Source organism: Anas platyrhynchos, chromosome 35 (assembly GCF_047663525.1).
Source record: "Anas platyrhynchos isolate ZD024472 breed Pekin duck chromosome 35, IASCAAS_PekinDuck_T2T, whole genome shotgun sequence".
In the NCBI taxonomy this organism is placed as follows: domain Eukaryota; kingdom Metazoa; phylum Chordata; class Aves; order Anseriformes; family Anatidae; genus Anas; species Anas platyrhynchos.
In genome coordinates this window covers 4,277,154-4,296,973 of record NC_092623.1, presented here as the reverse complement: position 1 = coordinate 4,296,973, position 19,820 = coordinate 4,277,154, and the positions used below count along the sequence as shown (strand labels likewise).

General features: G+C 38.6%; 1 protein-coding gene and 1 pseudogene across 3 annotated transcripts; both read left to right on the top strand.

Moving 5' to 3' along the window:
• Nucleotides 1-207: 207 nt before the first annotated feature.
• On the top strand, nt 208-12,866 carry LOC140000908 (serine/threonine-protein kinase RIO2-like). Of its 3 annotated transcripts, XM_072032014.1 has the most exons (10): nt 209-365; nt 537-675; nt 1,498-1,614; nt 2,535-2,710; nt 4,391-4,770; nt 6,384-6,575; nt 6,972-7,064; nt 7,944-8,454; nt 9,146-9,239; nt 12,549-12,866. In XM_072032014.1, the coding sequence occupies exons 2-5, from the start codon at nt 543-545 to the stop codon at nt 4,478-4,480; spliced, it is 516 nt and encodes a 171-aa protein (XP_071888115.1). In that variant the 5' UTR covers nt 209-365; nt 537-542; the 3' UTR covers nt 4,481-4,770; nt 6,384-6,575; nt 6,972-7,064; nt 7,944-8,454; nt 9,146-9,239; nt 12,549-12,866. The 3 variants fall into 3 exon arrangements, with proteins under 3 accessions (XP_071888117.1, XP_071888115.1, XP_071888116.1); XM_072032016.1 differs by lacking the exon at nt 4,391-4,770 and having other exon boundaries at nt 208-365; XM_072032015.1 differs by lacking the exons at nt 209-365; nt 1,498-1,614; nt 4,391-4,770 and having other exon boundaries at nt 655-675.
• Nucleotides 12,867-15,522: 2,656 nt separating this feature from the next.
• LOC140000909 (kinesin-like protein KIF27) overlaps nt 15,523-19,820 on the top strand; it is a 53,077-nt pseudogene continuing 48,779 nt past the window's right edge.

Here is a 19,820-nt window from a genome sequence, read left to right as displayed (position 1 = left end):
GATACACACGCAACCCCATTAACTCTTTTAGAGTAGAGCGAGGGGTTAAGCCATCACCTTAAGGCTTATTCTGTCTCGATTCGTAGAGGCTTGTTTTGTCTCTATTTTGAGTTGTAAGTGACTTTGCTACCGGCTCGGTATGCGAAGATACTTCGGAGGACACGCGTCTCTATGTAGCTGCCAGGACCCAAAACAGGCTCCGCCGGTAGGGCGAGGTAGGGGAGAGGGGGGCGTGCGCATGCGCGGTGCGTCCGCGTGAGGCCGGCCAGCCCTGTGAGGGGGGTGCGGGCGCGGCCGCCGTGGGGAAGCCGAACGTGGCCGTGCTGCGGTACCTCAGCGGGCAGCACTTCAGGGTGCTCACCGCGGTGAGACGGGACGGGACGGGACGGGACGGGGACAGGGGAAGGGAAAAGGGAAGGGAAGGGAAGGGAAGGGAAGGGAAGGGAAGGGAAGGGAAGGGAAGGCGCAGCTCCCCCCCTCCCCTCCCGTCCCCTCCCCGCTGATGCCGCCGACCGTTCCCTCTCGCCCCCCGGCAGGTGGAGATGGGCATGAAGAACCACGAGATCGTGCCTGGCAGCCCGGTGGCGCCCATCGCCAGCCTGAAGCACGGCGGCTGCAACAAGGTGCTGCGGGAGCTGGCCAAGCACAAGCTCCTGGCCTACGAGCGGACCAAAAGTGAGTGTGGGGCCTGCGCTGGGAGCCTCCTCCCGGCCCTCCCGGTTCTTCAGCGCCACAGAAGTGCGGTAGCTTGGTCATTCGGGTATCCGGGGCGTTTGTGAGCCCCGTCTCGCCTTGGGGCTAGCTGGGGAATGTGAACTCCTTCAGCAACAAATGGTGTTGGTGATTTCTGAAATTCATGGATTCGTTCGTCCAAATTCGTGGATAAAATAAATAATTGTTAGCTAAGGTAGTATTTAAGTTCACATAGGGATCAGCCCAAATGTGTTACAGTCTTACAGCAGACAAACTGGAGCGGACTGCAAAAGCCTTATACCTTCAGCCGGTCAGGAACGATCACTAAAGTAGTATTTATTCTGTCCCATTCTGTTAGTAGCGTTGGATTTCCTTTAGTCTTGCACTTGCATCTGGCTTTGCAAGCACAATGTGGGAGTCTTCATGAAATTCATCTCCTTTTTGTCTCCGTTTTTCAGACCATTAAGGTTTGGTTTAGGTCTTTGAAACAATCCTGAATCCTTGCCGTGTCTCCTAAGTAATCATCTTTCAAAGTAATCCTATGCAATTTGAACCATTGTCACTGCCTGCGTTACCAAGGGGCTAACAAAATGTCTACTTTTTATCCAGTTAGTTTTCAAAAGGCTTGCACGAATTTAAACTTACTGTCAAGTTGGGTTGATACTAGCCAACAGTGAAAATACTATTTGAGTGTTGTGTACCATAAGCAGGAAAAAAAAAAAAGAGAGACCAAAATGAAACTTCTTTTAAAAGAAACACATGCATAATATGGAATGAAATGTTGTGTAATTTATTTTTTCCTAGCTGTCCAGGGCTATCGGTTAACTAATGCGGGATATGATTACCTTGCCTTGAGAACTCTGTCTTCCCGGCAAGTCATCAGTTCTGCTGGAAACCAGATGGGTGTTGGCAAAGAATCAGGTAATTTAAAAAAGTGTTTTCAGTATATAATTTTTTTTTTTAGAAGAAATGGGTCTGTATTTTTGTTAATTTGTTGGAAACTTGGTGAATTTACCTTTGGATAGTCATATCAGTTAATCTGTCAAACACCAAAATTTATGGTCACTTCAAGTTCTGTGTGAGTCTTGACTACATCTGATTTTTTTCACAAGTGTTGTTCCACTTTGACCATTTTGTACAATTCTTGGATGGTTCCTTAAAAGGTATTTTGCAAACAGGTGACAGTTGTCTTGTGACTTGCAAAGAATTTTGAAGCCTTCTGTCAAAAAGGTTAACATCAAATGTTTCATCCCACCTAAAAAAAAAAAAAAGTAATATACAGTCCAAACTATTGGAGTGCTATCTTGGTTTCTCATGCTCATATGTTGATTGTAATTTGGCACAGCATGTCTTTTGTCATTAAAAAATGACGAAAAAAAAAAAAAGAGGATTATTGGGGACAAATGGTAAAAATGAAACATAGCCAATTGCTAACACTGTTTTAAAGTAAGAGGTACCTTGAGTTTTCTGTCCAGTCAAGAGAAGTCTTTTCTAGTGTGCCATTAAGTTACTTCTTATCCCCTAGTCTGAAATATGTTTCAGATCAGATGGATGGTTCAACCAGATGATCTTGGAGGTCTTTTCCAACCGTAATGATTCTATGATATTCTACTAGTGGAGCAGCATAATCTCTTCACCAATGACTTCTTCTTGTTAAGATTTGTAATACATAATATACAAATTTGGTTGTCTTTTCTGTTAAAAGAAGTGTAGTAGACTTTGCTATTCCAGAAATAGCAGTTACAAGAAGTCAAGTAACCGATTTCTCACTGCACTGTTGCATTATATACCTGTCAGATACCATTTATTTCTCAGATCTGTGCTGCTGTTTTTTCTCCTAGATATTTATATTGTTGCAAATGAAGACGAGCAGCAGTTTGCAATGAAATTGCACAGGCTTGGAAGAACTTCCTTTCGCAGCCTGAAAAATAAGCGTGACTACCATAAGCACAGGCACAAAATGTCATGGCTGTATTTATCCCGGCTAGCAGCAATGAAAGAGTTTGCCTACATGAAGGTAGGTGGTTGTTTGCACCATATTAACAACGATGTAATAGTCTGGAATGTACTTCTCAGATTATCTTCTCATCACTTCATATTTGCAGTATATGTTAGGATGTATGCTTTTTATTTGTTTTTTTTTAGTGGACTTAAAGTATACATTTCAGAGAATGACAGTGCTGATGCATTTTGTATACTTTCAAGTGACAAAATCAAACTTTGCCATGGAAGTCGTATGGAACTGAAGCAATTTCCATAAAATTTCAGGTGAAGCTGTCCAGTCATCTGAGTCTTAATAAAGGCAGTGAATAAACTATTGCCATTTCACTTAACCTTGTCTTAGGAAAGACTATATGCTAGGGAAAATTCGTGAAGTATCTACTAGTATTTTAGTCTTGTCAATTTGGATCACTTCCACAAACATAATTACAGAGTATTTGTTAGGTCTGTAAGCGATGAGTTTCAAACTGGGAGGAGAGCACACTGAGAGCAGCCCTGCAGAGAAGGACTTGGATGTTCTGGTGGATGAAAAGCTTGACATAAGCCAGAAGTATTTGTTTGCATACCTGAAGGCCAGCAGCCTCCTGAGCTGCATCAACAGAGGAGTGGCCAGCAGGTGGAGAGAGGTGAATGTCTCCCTCTGCTCTGCCCTTGTGAGGCCCCACTTGGAGTGCTGCATCCAGGTTTGGGGCCCCCAGCACAAGAAGTATGTGGAGCTGTTAGAGTGGGCCCAGAGGAGGACCACAAAGGTGATCAGAGGGGTGAAGCACCTCTCCTGTGAAGAAAAGCTGAGAGTCAGGGTTATTTAGCTTGGAGAAGAGAAGGCTTAAGGGAATGCTAATAGCAGCCTGCAGTACTTAAGGGGGCCTACTGGTAAGCTGGGGAGGGACTCTTTCAGGGAGTGTTGTGATAGGACAAGGAGTAACAGTTTTAAATTAAAATAATGGTAGATTGAGATTAGATACTAGGAGGAAATTCTGTGCTCAAGATGGTGAGGCACTGGCATAGGCTGCCCAGAGAAGCTGTGGATGCCCCATCCCTGGAGGTGTTCAAGGCCAGGATGGATGGGGCTTTCAGCAGCCTGGTCTAGTGGAGGTGTCCCTGCCCATGGCAGAAGGGGTGGAACCAGGTGGTCTTTAAGGTTCCTTCCAACCTGAGCCATTCTGTGAATCAAGTGAATGATTTGGTAAATATGGTTAGAGCAAGCTAACAGAGCTACAAAATACTATGACCTACCTTTAGTTAATCTTTAATGTAGTGTAATACTGGATATTAATATTTAAGAAGAAACTTTTGCCTTACTGAGACTGAGTGTGGATTACCTGACCAGGCCAAACTGTATTTACAAGAACTGTTGAACCTTTTTCTAACACCCTATTCCCAATTATCTGCTGGTGGTTTCTTAAGCTAACAGACCAGATACGATTCTGCTGTTTTTCTATCCCGTTGTGTTTTCCTGCCACCTGCAGGATAACTAAACTCTGGAAAATACAGAAGCATAGTTAGTAGTGAAAGTTCAGATTGCTCTTCCTCCTTAAGCACATGATTTGACTTTTACAGTTAGCAGTTGAATAATGTGTAGGATGCTGCTTCCGCAATGGTGCTTAACTGCTTATCTTATATTTGTAGTTTGTCAGGTATGTAATGTTTTCTTAATGGTTATCTTTTATTTTTTCAATATGTTGTCTCTTTCCAGGCTTTGTATGACAGAGGATTTCCTGTTCCAAAACCTGTAGACTACAACAGGCATGCAGTTATTATGGAACTCCTTGATGGCTACCCTTAATAAGTTTGGAAGCTTGAAGTCTGTTTTACAGAAACCCTAACAACGATAGGTTCAGTAAGACAGCAGGGATGACGTTTTTCCTTATCGTGTGAGTTAGTTCTGATCATGCTGAATAAAGCATGAATAAAGTCAGGCCCAGAACAGCTAGGGTTCTGCTTCATTATATTTGGAGAAATTGGTGAGAGAAGGAAAACTAAAAACATACTCTCTTTGTCCAAAAAGACTGGTGGAAATAGACTTTTTTTTTTTTTTAAGTACGGAATACATCAGAGGAGCAATTTGATACAGAGGTTAGTGCTACAACCATTTTCTACACAGAAATTTTATGTTCTATATGTTATCTATTCAATGATATTCAATATTGATATATTCAGTATATCAAATATTCAGTATTGAGTTGTGTATCCTCCACGTTCTGAGCTCCAGTTCATGATCCATGTTGTGGTAAAGATTCAGGTAGGATTACAACTTGTACAGTTGCCATTGTAGAACTTCTGTGTTGATTTTTTTTGGGGGTGTTTGTTTTTTGTTTGTTTTATTTTTTATTTTATGTATTTGTGTGCATTGAACGCTGTTTTTTGCTCAAGGAAGATTACTTTTCTTCAGTTTTTCAACATCCAGAAACATGAAAAAATGTTGAATTTTGTATGTGAATGAATGGCTTGTTTTGTTTCCATAGCAGAATGCAAAATAGCTATTTGATACTCTGTATAATGTACAGTAACAAAGGTTCAGTGTAATTAATCCCAAAGTATACAGTTGAAGAGTTACATTGAAGAAGTGCCTTTGAAGACTTTATTCTATCCCGTTTCCCCGCCTTTGTTAAATAGTTCCACATCTGTCCTGTAGACAGAAAGCTTTAAAGTTACATGTGGGCATTGCAGGTGAGGCTTACCATGCTATCCCAGTTCTGCAATTTTAACTAAGCATTTCCTGAAGGAGATGCTGTACTAGATGAGAAATTATTTCAGGTGATCAGCATCTCAGAAGATACCAGTTTAGATGACTTCCAAATTCAAAGAACAAATGATATATTTTATGATACAGACCTCTGGCTATAAGAAATGTCACCAATTAATTTTGCTGTTAATATGAAAATATTCAACAGCAGCCTATTACAGAGCTGCTTGAATTCCATTGTGTTTTGTTTGTATGTGCAACTGATATGTTCTCATAACACTACAGTGTTGCATTCAGGCCAAAATATATCACAAATTAGCTGTAAATGACGGCTTCTTGACAGCTCCTGGTATAATAAGATAGCTGCCTATTTATTCTGCTTGTAAAAATAAGGTGATGTCTATTCTGCGCACTTTTGGGGCAAAACATATACTTTGCTTTTATTCTGGAGTTTATGCTGGAGTATATTCTGGAGTGCTTTAAGCTTTTTTTTTTTTGTTTTTTTTTGGCTTTGCCTTATCCCCAGCTTAGTCTTGAAAACACTTTTTTGTGAGACATTTGAATGGCATTTGAATACAAGAAGACCTAAGTTACCTAAAACAATCCAGACATAAAAATTTGCTGATCCATTGTTTAAATTAGGCAGCATAACCATCGTGTTTGATAGGAGTACAAGAGACAAAGGGCTTTAGTTAAAACGAGGGATTTAACCTGGAGATAGGAGAAGCTTTCTCCCCATGAGGGCAGTGTGGTGGAGATTGCACAGTATGTTTCCATCCCTGGAAACTTTCAAGCCCGCATTGGTAGAGCTCTGATTAGTCTCATCTAATCTCAGAATTGACATAGCTATGAGCAGAGTATTGGACTAGTAACCTCTGGAGATCCCTTATGACTCAAATTGTGACCCTGTCATTCTCTCAGATGTAACTCATATGCCTTGTCTATATTTTTAAATTAATTCCTTCAGGGTTCAGGATATTTTCTTTTTTATTTAACTTTCCAGATGCCAAGTACACCACATCGAAGACCCTGCTGCTGTCTACAGTGAATTAATGGATCTAATTGTAAAACTTGGCAATCATGGTTTGATTCATGGGGATTTCAATGAATTTAATCTCATACTGGATAATGATGATCATGTCACTATGATTGATTTCCCTCAGATGATATCAACATCACATCCAAATGCTGAATGGTACGTACAAATGATGTATGCAAAATAAACCAGTTAAGTGCTGATAACAACAAATAGTCAACCATGATTTGTTTTCATAAGCCTGCTTCAAATTCTTTTTCTACTGTTTTCACCATACATTACAAATGCAATTTGTTTCATGAATGAGTAGAAATCTCCTTAGGATAAATGTGTAATTAATTGCTTCTCAGTTAATATTATTTCTTTCAATTAAGAAATGAATAGAAATAATCTGCATTTATGTATGTATACCTACACGTGTACTTTCTCACTTTGAGTCACTGATGGTCATTAATATTCAAATAAAAGGCAAGAAAGTAGAGTAAAAGTTTGTCATACCAGTAGACTTAATTTCCTTGATTATTGCATTTTTACAATTCTGTATTTTTTAAACAGGTATTTTGACAGGGATGTTAACTGCATTAAGGAGTTTTTTAAGAAATGCTTCAACTATGAGAGTGAGCTCTTCCCATCATTCCAAGATATCAGGTAAAAAATGCCAGCTGACTCGTAATTCCCCCATGTTATGGTAGTTACGTTGGTTTTCTGAGAAAAATGGATGCCTCTGAGAGATGATTTTAGAAGTGAACAGGGGGAAAAAGAGCCAATTTGAAATATTTTTGTCATTCTTACAGTAAAAAGGATACATACTTTCTTCACTGGCAGTTACTAAAAGTGGTTTCCAAAAACTGAAGCACGTCTTAAAATCTGCTGTCTCCTTTGTCTTACCTCTTGCAGCTAGGGGAAGGAGATACATCCAAATGCCGTAAATGTTACGGTGACGCAGAATTAGTTTCTCTGACTCTTAAAAACATATTTAACAGTCCTGGGGGATCAAGTATTAACTTAGTTTTTAATTTTAAATTTAATTTTCAAAATGCTAGTACATGTGGTGACCGCCTCTTCAAATATTATCTTCAAAATTTTCCTACTGTAGCTTGTCCCTTTTGAAAAGCAAACAATTTTCTCACATATTTTAAGAGCAAAGCTGATTCAGTTAAAAGGGTTTTATATCACTCTGAGCCCTTTCTCAAAGGGGAATTGTCTGTGTGTGTGTCAACATGTCCTTCATCGTTCTGTTTGCACAAGCATAATTTAAGTATTATATTTGTTAAAATCAAATTGTTTGCTTTCAGTAAGTGCTGATTATGAAGATGGAATCATCTTGTATGAAAGTCTGGTTCTGTCAGGCTACATTCTGCTAACTACCCAAAGCCCTGCACTGTAATATGTTACCTATGTTCCAATGGAGTATACTCTTTTTGTTAATAGCATGGTAATTATAGTCTAACTGGATAGTATTTTTAATCCAAAATACAGCATAATGATTTGATATATTAAAAGAAAGCTCACTTCTATTTCTTTCAGGAGAGAGAGTTCTCTTGACATAGAGATTGCTGCCAGTGGTTATACAAAGGAAATGCAGGAAGATGATGAGCTGCTTTTCCCAGAGTGCTCTGATGAGGATGATCATACAACAGAGGAGAGGGAATTTGTAGAAGATGCTGAAAGTAACGCCAACTTCCTCAGCCAAGATAAAGAAAACAATGCAGACTTCATATATGAAGTGGTTTCTGAAAGCAGAACCTCTGAAGACTTGTTATCACAGTGAAGATGCTGAAGCCACAGAAAGTAGTGAAAATTCACAAGGACTGAGTATGTCAGAGTTGAGTTCAGCCTTAGAAAAGGTTGAAGGGCAGTCTGTGCTTTCGAAGTCCAGTGAAGATGCAGAGAGTTGTGCACTTGGTTTTTCTGAGCACAAAAGAATACCTGACAATGCTGCTGAAAATCAGACAGAGGGCAGCAGTGATAAGGACAACGATGAATGCCCTGATCTGGTTGACTTGTCAACTTTAAATAAGGAATTGAGACCTTACAGGTAAATACTTATATTTACTGTCTAGTGGTGTGGTGAAATTTTCTTCTTTTTTCTTTATTTCTAGTAATAATGTGAGTAAAAGTTTTTTTTTTATATTAAAACGCTGCTGCTGCTAAGTAGCTTTGACAAGTGAGTTTATAATTAGAGTGCTCTTTCTCAGCCTCTGCCCCTCATTCGGCTGAAATTAGCAAGAACAAGCTCTTTGGAATATATTATTCAAATATATTTTACTGAACGTCATACCATGTGGCTTTTAATGCCTTTACTGACACACTTGGAAATTCCTTCTTACCTTTAAGCTAACCCCTTCTTATATAAAATTCAAACTATTAGTTTGCAAGCTCCCCATGTACCTGAATGCATATATAAAGTTCATATACCCTGTTTTCTTTTTGAATTTTTCCTTTTTCATGAAATTCTACGCCTAGGCAATGTACAGAATCTGAATTAATCTTTTTAGTGTTCTGAAGCTTCTTTTTCTTACACTACTTTGTGTAGTATGTATGTGGCTATTGCACTATAATCCTTCCTGTCATAAAATGTGTTTTTTGAACTAGTGTTAATATTTCAAATGTAAATGTTCTTTCTGTAGTACTCAAATGTTCTGCTAGCACTTTTGATTGTATATCAAAAAAATGACTGAAACATGATGCTCACTGAATGGAATAAAACATTAATTTACATATTTTAGAAATGAAGACAGTATGGTTCATATTGCGGAGCACAGAACAAGAACTAAAAGTACGTCAGCCAGCAGTGTTGGGAGCTGTTCAACCATTCCACCGGTAATTATTACTGCTACTGTCTAGTTTACTCTGATACCATCTTAGGACGTAGCTGTTGAAGATATTTTTACAAATACGTAGTTAGCAGTAACTGTCTTTAATTGATTACTACTATGTACATCTTTGGTTTGTAGTTCCATGTTCACAGAAAATAGGTCTGATGCTTTCTACATGTTTACAAGTGAATTATATCCAGTGCTGTACTTCATGTGTTGTTCTTTGCTCTTTCACAAAAGCTCTACTCCGGCATTAGCAACTTTAATTTCATTTCTGTTGCTAGAAATCAATTCTGTTGCCCATAATTAATGTTTTTGTATTTTAAATTTGCATGCGTGAGTAAAGATTTAACTTGGCCTTTTTTCATCTGTCTTTTTAACACATCTCTTACCACATTTCTGAAACATAGATATGAATTCATTGTAGTCATGGTGTCTTTGGCAATATGAATTTGACATTCAGCATTACATAAATCAATACTTTGTGGCAGAATTTTACATCTTTCTTCATCCCTACTCAGTATACTATCCAGTATGGCTACCTCTATCACATTTTAAAGAGTGTGTCTAAATTTTAAATGGAAGAAAGGCCAGTTTTATGCATAAATAAATGTGTTAGGGAACAGCATGTTTGCAAGTTGTGTAAGACTTTTACAGGACTTCGTGTGAAGGAAAGAGAGACTTTTGTTAGTCATCCCTGTTCTTACTGTAGGACATGGCCTTGTGCCTTATTAAGGAGAAAAAGAATTAGCCTTGAATTATGAAATGAAGTAAAGAAGAGCTAGGATAAATGCTAGGATAAATGCTAGGAATCGCCTGGCTTCTGATCCATGCGATACATATTTTTTCCCTTTCAGTTTGCTAACCTAAATGTGTAGGATTTCTTTTGGAATCGCCTATAGATCCCTATTTGAAATTATATTTCTGTACACCAGTAGGTGGTAGCAGTGGTCACTCACTGTAGAAACCTTCCTGATTGTTTAGCGAACACATGTTTTTTCTGTAGGCAGACACATCGAACTTGTTAAAATATTCAAATGGCATTTAAGTACCTAATATTCTGTTCTAAAAGAAAGATAAAAGCAGAAGCAGCTTTCAAGAGATTCAGCCACATAAACATCCTGTGTCAATTTACTTTGTGTAATCTTTCCATTTATATGCTCTTACGCTAAGTAAAATGTTTCTGCCCATTGTTAAATCTTATTTGAACTTTTGAATACTAGAACTAAAGAAAGGATATGCATGATGAGCTATTTGTAACATCAGAACGTGATTGCAAAACGAAAAACAGAAAAGGCACTGCAGTAAGACCCACTGAGCTGCTTAGAGCCAATGCCTGTTACTGCTTCTAGCACTTCTCTGTTGTTTATATAGCTTTCTCAATGAAGAAACACATTAAAACATAAGCAGGTTTCCAGATTAAACACACAGAAGGAATTCATATGGGCATGTATAAACAATAGCAGTAATAGCAGTAGGTGCAGTCATAGCTGGGTGACTGTGCCAAAAAGAAAGCCTTATGAGTTACAGACAATAAGCTATTCCAGACAAAATAAAATGTCTTGTTGTGCTTGTACAAATCTTTGTAGGGACTGCTGCAATTTAATTATAGGAAATAATGCAAACTATGCAAAAATTTAAATAATAAATGATAGATTTGTTTATTCATTTTGCTTACAGTCAGGCTTAGGATGATGGAGAGACTAGTGAGACTTGCATGCTGTGGTTGAGCAGTAGTATTTTGTGAATTTACATTTTTGCATAGTGAAAATATCTGGTATTTGTATTGCAAAGTTTCTTCTAGCGAGCCTTGTATGAACTGTGAAGGAAGTCATCTGTCCACTGAAGTGGGAGAAGTAGAGAAGCCTTCTTTCAGAGCTCTGCCTATAAAAAGCAGAGGATGACAATTGTCTTACTGACAGAAGAAAAACATCAGTGGCCCAGTTTAAACTAGTTCTTACCAGCTTTCCTCAGGAATTTCTTCTGGAATATTTTTAAAGAGCATTCACAGATTTAATTTCCAAAATGCTCTTGTTTAAATACTGAGTTCTGCTAAGCTTCCGAGGAAAGAAAGACAGATCTTATACTACTCTTTTTATTCACATTTTTGATAGTCAACCTGCATGTGGTAAAGCTTAGGAAACTACTATTCAGGTGAATACTATGTAATTACTACAGCATTCTTACTGAAATCAGCATTGGGTACCTGGATTTATTTACTACCTTGTATTTGCATAATTTAGTTGTATTAGTCACAGCAGTTTTTAAACAGTGCCAAAAGAATTCTTTCTGGTTCCTGACTTAACTACCAACTTACTACTTAATGTGCTGACAGTATCATAAACAAAAAACAAGGCAAGAGAAATTGGGGTAAATGCAAAAGAAATGTTACTAGATTGTGGGGTAATTTTGCACCAGCAGGTACCTCAGCTCCTCCATGCTTCTCTTAGCCCTGTCCTCAGGTGGAAAAAGGGGGAGAAAACATGATGATGTAAAAAATATTCATGGGTTGTGATAAGGACAAGGAGATCTCTCCTTGTGCTGGAGCAAACTCTCTTGGTCCTTTTTCTACTTACAAGATGTTTGTCAAATCTGCAAGCACAGGACATTATCATTTTTGCTGAAGGCATATGTTTTGCACTGAAAAGTACTGGTTCATTATGATTCCTGAATGAAAGGCACCTAAACTCTGCAAGATATCACCTAAGATGCTTTTTATTAGAGCTAACGCTAAAAGAAAAAAAAAATAGCACAGGTGATCGTACACCCCTTCAAATGCTAGAGCCCTGACCCTGACTCCAAACCACATAGCTATACTGTAGACCTTGTCTGTAGCAGAGGTTCTCCCCTTTCACTCAGTTGAGATAATTACATGATTTTCTTACAAAGAAACAACTCTGCTTGCTCAATTTCTGCTGTTGAGAAGAGGTGAAGTTCTTATTATAACTTCTTTCTGCTCTGTTAGATAAAGGCAAGACCACAGAGCAGTGGTAATCACTGGAACCAGGCGGAAGCTGCCTGCAGGCTCCTCTGTCCCAAGAAGCTGGCTGAGTTTGCCCCAGGCCAAGGGATTTGTGCAGCCCCACAGGGGGTTCTGGGGCCACACAGTATGGGCAGCACAGCACAGGGCAGGCCTGGGCAAACTCGAGTTAACCCTGGTGTGGATCACCAGCTGCTCAGCGCATGGTGGTCTTCTCGACAGGTTCACTACCACATGTTCATGTTAGTACTGAGAATACAGTATCATTATGGTAATGTTAGTACTAAATGATGTTAAAAAACTTCTGATACTGAATTGTTTATTTATTTGTAGGAACTGGTGAAAAGGAAGATAAAATGTCAGCTGACAAAACAGCAGAAGTCTGCTCTGAGGCGACGACTACAGAAAGGAGAGGCAAACGTTTATACCAAACAACGTCGAGAAAATATGCACAACATTAAGTCAAGCTTGGATGCAGCTAGTTTCTGGGGATAATTTATCATAGCTGCCACCGAACATGAGAAAACTCACAGTACATACAGCTAAAACAGTTACCTAATAACCAAGCATCCTTTTATACAGTGGAGGAAAAAGTTCTTAACAATACCGTGTATTTTTGGAAACTAATAAACATCACGCTGGTTCCTCTGGTTTTGTTTGCATGATTTTATTTTGTGTTCCTAGTTAAAAATATCGACTGTGATTTAAAATAAATTAGTAGTACTAGGTACGATCATTTAAGTACAGTATTTCCAACAGTATCTTGTTTTAGGTCAATTTTACTGTTTTTGTATAGATTAAGAATCTTCTGATGTGCAGAGGATTCCTCTTTAAAAATTTTCCTTTGTTCCTACAACATAAAATTTAAATGTGAAATTCTGCCCTCAGGTTACAAACAGATATTTGTTTGATTTAATTAAAAATCAAAAGGAAATAAAAACTGATAGCTTTTAACACTCTAAAATTTCTTTTGAACCTGTACAAGGATCATCAAACAACATGATAATGTACATTCTTTGAACCAAGCAATTCTTACTTGTTTTTCCTTTCACTCCAGGATCTTGTATAGATCTTGAAAAGATCTATAGATAAGAGAAAAGGAATAAATCAGTGCTGTAGAGATCTGGCAGTCACTTAGGTTTTGAATTTGGCTGTGCAGTTACCAATAAATCTAATTCATTTAACAATTTACATAAAGTGGTGAGCATTCTGAACTTCTCTTTTTAAAAAATATTACCATGTTTTTTTTTATGTTATTTTGGGTCTCTGAAGACCTAGAAAAACAAGTATCTTGATGTATCTGTGATTTAGGTGAAGAGCCTTCCTAGAGACGTATGACATGGTAAAGTTTGTCATCAACCCATAGTTTGCAACGTTTTAAATCTTTTACTTGGCTGGGGAAATGAGGAAGTTTGGATTTGAGGTTGATTTTTTACTCACACCTGATACTATCTATATTCTACTTTACCCTAACTGAAAATCAGCTTTTAGTCTATTGAGAATTACAGCCTCTGTCCTGTCTTGCAGCATGCTCTGCTTTGAAAGTTTTCAACTTCTGTCTTTTTGCTTTTACAATAAAAAAACTAGTCTTAGCTAGCAGCGGTATACATTCTTAAAAGCATGGCAGGCCGGAGCAGAGATGTAATAGATAAGTGTTTCTTTTAGCATCAAAGCTGCAGGAAGGTCTGGTGACAGAAGTAAGGAAGTCCAATTAAATCTTAAATGTGATTGTTATCAAGGTATGTAGGGCTGTTTCCTGATGCAAATAGCTCTTTTTAGCACGGGCAGAAAAGCAGCCTAATTGAATTTAATTTTATTTCCATTTTAAATGTAAAGGGAAAAAACATATTTTTATGTTTCTACACTCTTATCTGTTAAGGGGTTGTTTCAGTGACTGCTTAATGAGATTTCAGTTGAAGCTCTTTGCATAAGATGTGCACACACTTTTTGGCTTCTAATTTAGAGCTTTTCACAGTGGGTGAGTTCTTTCTGGTGCATGACCTGAAGTCTGTCTTGGTAATGGGTTCCAAAAATATACAAAGCCTGTCCCGTTTGATTGTGCTCCATGAGAATAGAAAGGATGGAATGATGGAAATCCATGCTGTTTATTTTCAAAATGTTCCTTTAAAGCATCCATTAACTCTTTTAAAGGTATTCTAATGGATGGCTGTAAGTTATCATTTTCATTTACTCTGCCAGACGAGACTTTTCAGAGAGTAGAGTAAGTGAGGGAGTTACAGCTTAATATATCTTTATTAAGCCTTTTTTTTTTTTCAAAGCAGCAGAATTCCTGAAATATCTGAAGTCATCAAAGGTCGCCACAAAGTTTACACATGGGATGAAGTTTAGAGTTCTCTTAGAGTGAACTTGGGAAAATGCAGAGGTTAAGACAATAGCATTATTGATTATCTTAGCGAATTCACCTAGCAAGGAATGTGCGGGTAATAACAAAATGGGTTTTAAATGTTTTAGTAAACAAACACAATGTTAGTTCATTAATTTGTAAACAAAACATGAAGATAAAGAGTAGATACACCTTGTGCAATGCACACTCTATAAATGAAACAGTATGTACTGAAACTTGTAAGTGATGGAGATAAAAGGTTGCCCAGCAGTTTTCCACTGCTGCATCTTTAAAAAGAAAAAAAGAAAAAAATAATTTTTCTTTGGGAAAGACTGTACAGTAATTAAAGAACACACATCCTTACTTTGGGATTTTTTCCAAATCAAAAAGAAGACTTTACTGGAATTGAAATAAAAGTAAGCTGAGCAAAGCAACTATTTTGTACAGTTTATGACTCTTACACAAATGTGTGTGACAGCAATGTATTTACATTCGTGCTTCAAGCTTTTGCCACTGCATCTGTGTTTGCCTTGATTGGAGTGCCTCTTCAGACCTCTGCATATCCCACAGGTCCTTTTAGATGTAAACAGTTTAATTCACTGGTATTTTAATACATTTATTGTATAGGGAGTAAGGAAACTGCTTTTCAGGAAACCAGATTCAAATTGGGTTAACCTAATATATCACAAGTTTAATTTTGCTAATCGGATTAATTTTCTATTTGCCATTAATATCCTTCTTCTCCAGTTACATAGTTACAGGAAGAAAAAAAAAAAACACCATACTTTTTATCGAATTTGTTGTTTTTAAACAAGAGCCTGCATGCTGCTTTCAGGCTATCACGTTTAGTATAGCTTTACATAAGTATTTCCTTATATTTGCAATCTTTTCCATAATTTGAGGGTTTGGGTGAGCAAGAGAGTCTCTTTATTCATTTGGTATGAACCAGAGGTCTTTGCCTCAGCACATCGCCAATAAACCGATGAAACAAACTTCTTTCTGGTGATTAGCTTCTCTCCCTGGCCTGTAGGTGGGTGTGTTTAACAGAAGGAAGGAGTAGGAATGCGCCTGTCAGCCTGCCTTTGCAGCTAATTAGCTCAGCATACAGCAAAGATAAGCAGTCCGGGGAGGTGGACCCTGCGGAGGGTCGTGGGATTTGAGGCAATGCCTGATTGGGAGACGTGGGGAGATTCCTCAGGAATCCAGAGTTGGTACAGGACTTGCCTGACTCAGGCATGAGGGCAGCTTGTGGCTGCTTTCTGGAAAAGCAGAGCAGAGATGGACAGAACCTTGGAGTCTCTGCAACTTGTAATTGCCCAAGTTCTGCCTCCTCGAGACCCTGCCCTGGTTTTTAAAGACTGTAAGTACCAAAGATAATGATTTTATTTCCCTGATAGTGAGTGTAGTTAATTCAAATGTCTGTTGTACCCAACAAATTAAGAGAGAGAAGTAATTAACATGCTTGTACATGTATTCGTGTGCATACCACAAACTATCATTATTTTATCTTGCCTATTTGAAGGCAGTGTTGCTGCTTATTTTTTAAGTTTGCATTTCAGAAAACTGATTCACAACTTTTACCTAGGATATTTAATTACATTCTAATAACATGGTAAAAACTTTACTGCTTGACAATTTTGGAAAACTTTATGCCAACTCTCTTTCTGTGGTTAGTTTGTCCTATAAATTACCTTTCTTGACTGTAGTACTGCAAAATATCAAATATTGCAATCTTAAAACATAAGATGTTTTCCTGCAAGTATATGGAATGTGATTTCCCTCCCCCCCCCCCATATCAGACTTGACTATGGATGCACTTTTTAAACCTGGCCAAAACACTTTATTCTCTCTTTCTCTCTCATTTTACAAACTATCCCTTGTGAAATGTTCTGAAGTACCTTTCAGTAGATGGCACATAATAAACTGGCCTGATGCATCCCTTGAAACAGAGTTCAATGCAACTCACATCACGGAAATAAGAGTATTTAAATTTGAATTTATGATTTGAGTGGGGCTATGCATGGAACAAAGTGCTATTTAATTAGTAATTTCTTAGAAAATACATCCACAGATTTCATACAATGGAAAAAACCCTCTTCAACAGATCAAATGAAACAATAGTTAAATTCCATTGTTCTCAGTTTTCTTCACAGGTGAATGAGATCTCTTGATGTCATGCCCCCAAATCCGGTCCTACATAAACAATTTGATTGTAAAATTAGTATTTTGCTGGGTGTCATTTCAGTCTGAATCACCTAGTCAATCATTTAACATGCAAACAATGCTGGAACAATGTTAGATTTTTAGAAGGGAGTTTTATTTATTTATTTATTTAACATTCACTTCTAATCGTAATCTCCCGTGTGACCTGAGGCACACTGCAGAGACATTTATTTAATCTCCACTTCATTCTTTTGTCAACAGCTCTGTTAGAGTTAATAAAATCAGTCTCATACAGTCAACTGTTGCCTTCTAAACTTGCTGTAAAAGGAATAAAGACTTAAAGACATGGCTAGTGATGGACCTAGGGGAAAAACCCATGTACATCTGCATTAAACAACTCCACTTGCCAGATTCTTATGCTCATAGCCACACTGAAAAGTCAGAGGCTGACCCAGTAGTTCCCTGGGACTAAGTTGGATTTACTCTTGTAGAAGGATGTTACTCTTGTGTGAATGTAGCATAAGGATCTGTCCCAGAGCTTAGGAGTCTGACATCTGTTTCTCAGGCCACCCTGCAGGAGGTTTGTATGCTGCTGGGTAGGTTTGTATTACTGTTGCAGTCTTGGGACCTCGTGGAGCAGTCTGTGAATGTACACACATCACAGGAACAAAGAATTTGATCGGGGTGCAGTGTGGGGGGTGGGCTCGAGGAGAGGGGCATTCCCTTTCATAAGTTTCCACTGGTAACCAGTTCCTGCAGGTCTACTGACAAGGCTTTTATTGAAAGTGTATGTACAAGCTGCTTGGACAATGCATTTGTGACCACCCACAGATCTAAGGGAGGGCGAGATGATTAAATAGAAACAAAAGTGCGAGTGGATTCGAGTAGTTTTGTTTTTTTTTTTTCTACTTTAGATTTTCTGAGGTATGAAAAGAATTTTGAAGGCATTCTAATATAAATTTAACCTATACAGGCTTGAAGTTGCTGTGAGTGTGTGCCACTAATTCTGACTGGTGACAGACATTCATAGTGCTTTGTCTGATGAGTCAGATGAGAATTTACATGCATTCTTTTTATCTTCAGCAAAAAGTCATCTTTAGATCTAGGTGGTGTCCATCTCTGACTTGTAATCAGATTTAAATACAGCAAGCAAGTATTAGACTAGAAAGAACATAGTGTCTCATGTTTCCCCATGGGACCACGTCCACATCTCTTACAAACGCATTACTTTCAGACCTTATTGGAAAGAACAAAGTAAGAATGAAGTCCATTCAGGATCTACTTTGTTGCAGCAGCATCTACCCTTTTCACAATGTGGTGTGACTCAGTATGTCAACAGGACTGAGTTTTGCTAGAGCAAGATGTCAGAGCAAGTCTGCTCATCACTGCTCAGCACCACATACACTTTTTGTTCCCATTCCAACCTAGAGGTCTTGGCTTGCACTGTCCCAACACTTTGTTCTGTTGGGAATGTCTCACAGAGGGCTTTCTTCAACAGCAGCAGGGAGAGACAAGAAAGTCCCTGCCCTCCTGGGTGCAGCTTGCAGGAGCAAATACAGTGAGTGGTGCTGTGCCTGCTGCAGCAGTGCTCCTTCTGGGCTAGCATCTGCCCAGCAGAGGCAGAGATGATGGGATTTGGGAAAGATGCAAGATCATGGCTGGGTGCCCTGGCAACAAGACAGCAGGGATAATTTGTTTCTCACAAGTTCCTCCCTGCCATGAGAATGCTTTATCCTTATAGTGGTAAACAATCTTTGGCAGAGAGCAGGGGTCTGAGCAAGACCCCGTGGTGCAGGCCTGTCACCAGCCCACTGATGGGGGACGGGGAACAGTGGGCTGCAGAGGGGCTGGCAGCTCCAGCAAGAATGGGACAGGCAAAGACATGGAGGAGGAAGGCAAGAAGAAGGAGCCCAGTGCTCAACCCATGCTACTGCAAGAGTTGTGTTTGCTTTTTGGTGTGTGTGTTTCCCTGAACTGTGCGCTGTATGTAGCTTCCATCCCAGATAACATGATAAAAAGATAATGCTTTCTACCATGCAGACCTAATTAACCCCAGCACTGGTCTAATCCATATGCTGACCTTATTACGACTTCGTTTTCATATCAAAAAATATTATGGTATCAGGTAGGAGTTACGATAAAGCTTGGAAAAAAGCTAAGTACTTCCAGAAAGTCTTTTTAAGCCCTGACTTGAATTCATGGTTCCTAGATGGATTGCTACTTGGTTGGTTTGTGAACATTTAGCAAAGTGATTTTACATCAGCTGAACAGCACTGTGTCTCCATTTCTTTTTACTGGTAGCAACAAATCGCACATTTTCCTTTGCACGTTTTGCCAGCAAAGATTTCAGGTCAGCAATAGATGGACAGGTTAGACTGTAGAGTTTTTAATAAGAAAGTATGTTAACTTATGGGGATCTGCCCATAATTTTTGGTAGAATCAGCCCAGCTCACTTTTCTTCATTTAACATTGAAATAGATTTGTCAGTGGGTACCATACTAGCTCTCTGATACAAGCTTTTAAATTGAAGTGCACTATAGCCAGAGTAAGTCAGTTGCCTTGGAGAAATATTACAAGATTAAAAGTTTTATCAAACAAACAGTCTTTTCCTTTCTAGATTAATGTTATTATTACTATACTATTCCTATGCGAATCAGTTATACTTCTGGTTATCACAGGAGATTGACCAATTTATAATTCTTTATTGCTATATTCAGATGCTGAAATTATACCAAGGTTCTTATCATTTTCCCATGTAATGCTACATAAGAATGTAGACCAAGCCAAGCTGTTCGGCAATGGTTAACAGTTGTCTTCAGACTATCAGCTTAAAAACACCTGACTTTAGTATGTCTACTCATTCTGTTCCAAGTGATAACCTGCTTACTCAATTCATAACACTGCAGGGATTGACTTTTTGCCTCAGTCCAACGGTGGTGTCAGTGAAACCCTCCCAGTCTCTACCCTTCCTTTCCCTAGCTGCATCTAAATCTGCTGTGACTACAAACATACCAATGGTTCACAAAGCCTACACCATTCTCTGAGCTGCTTGCCTCCAACATCTTCTTCTTTCTTCCTTTACTTGGTAACATGTTCAG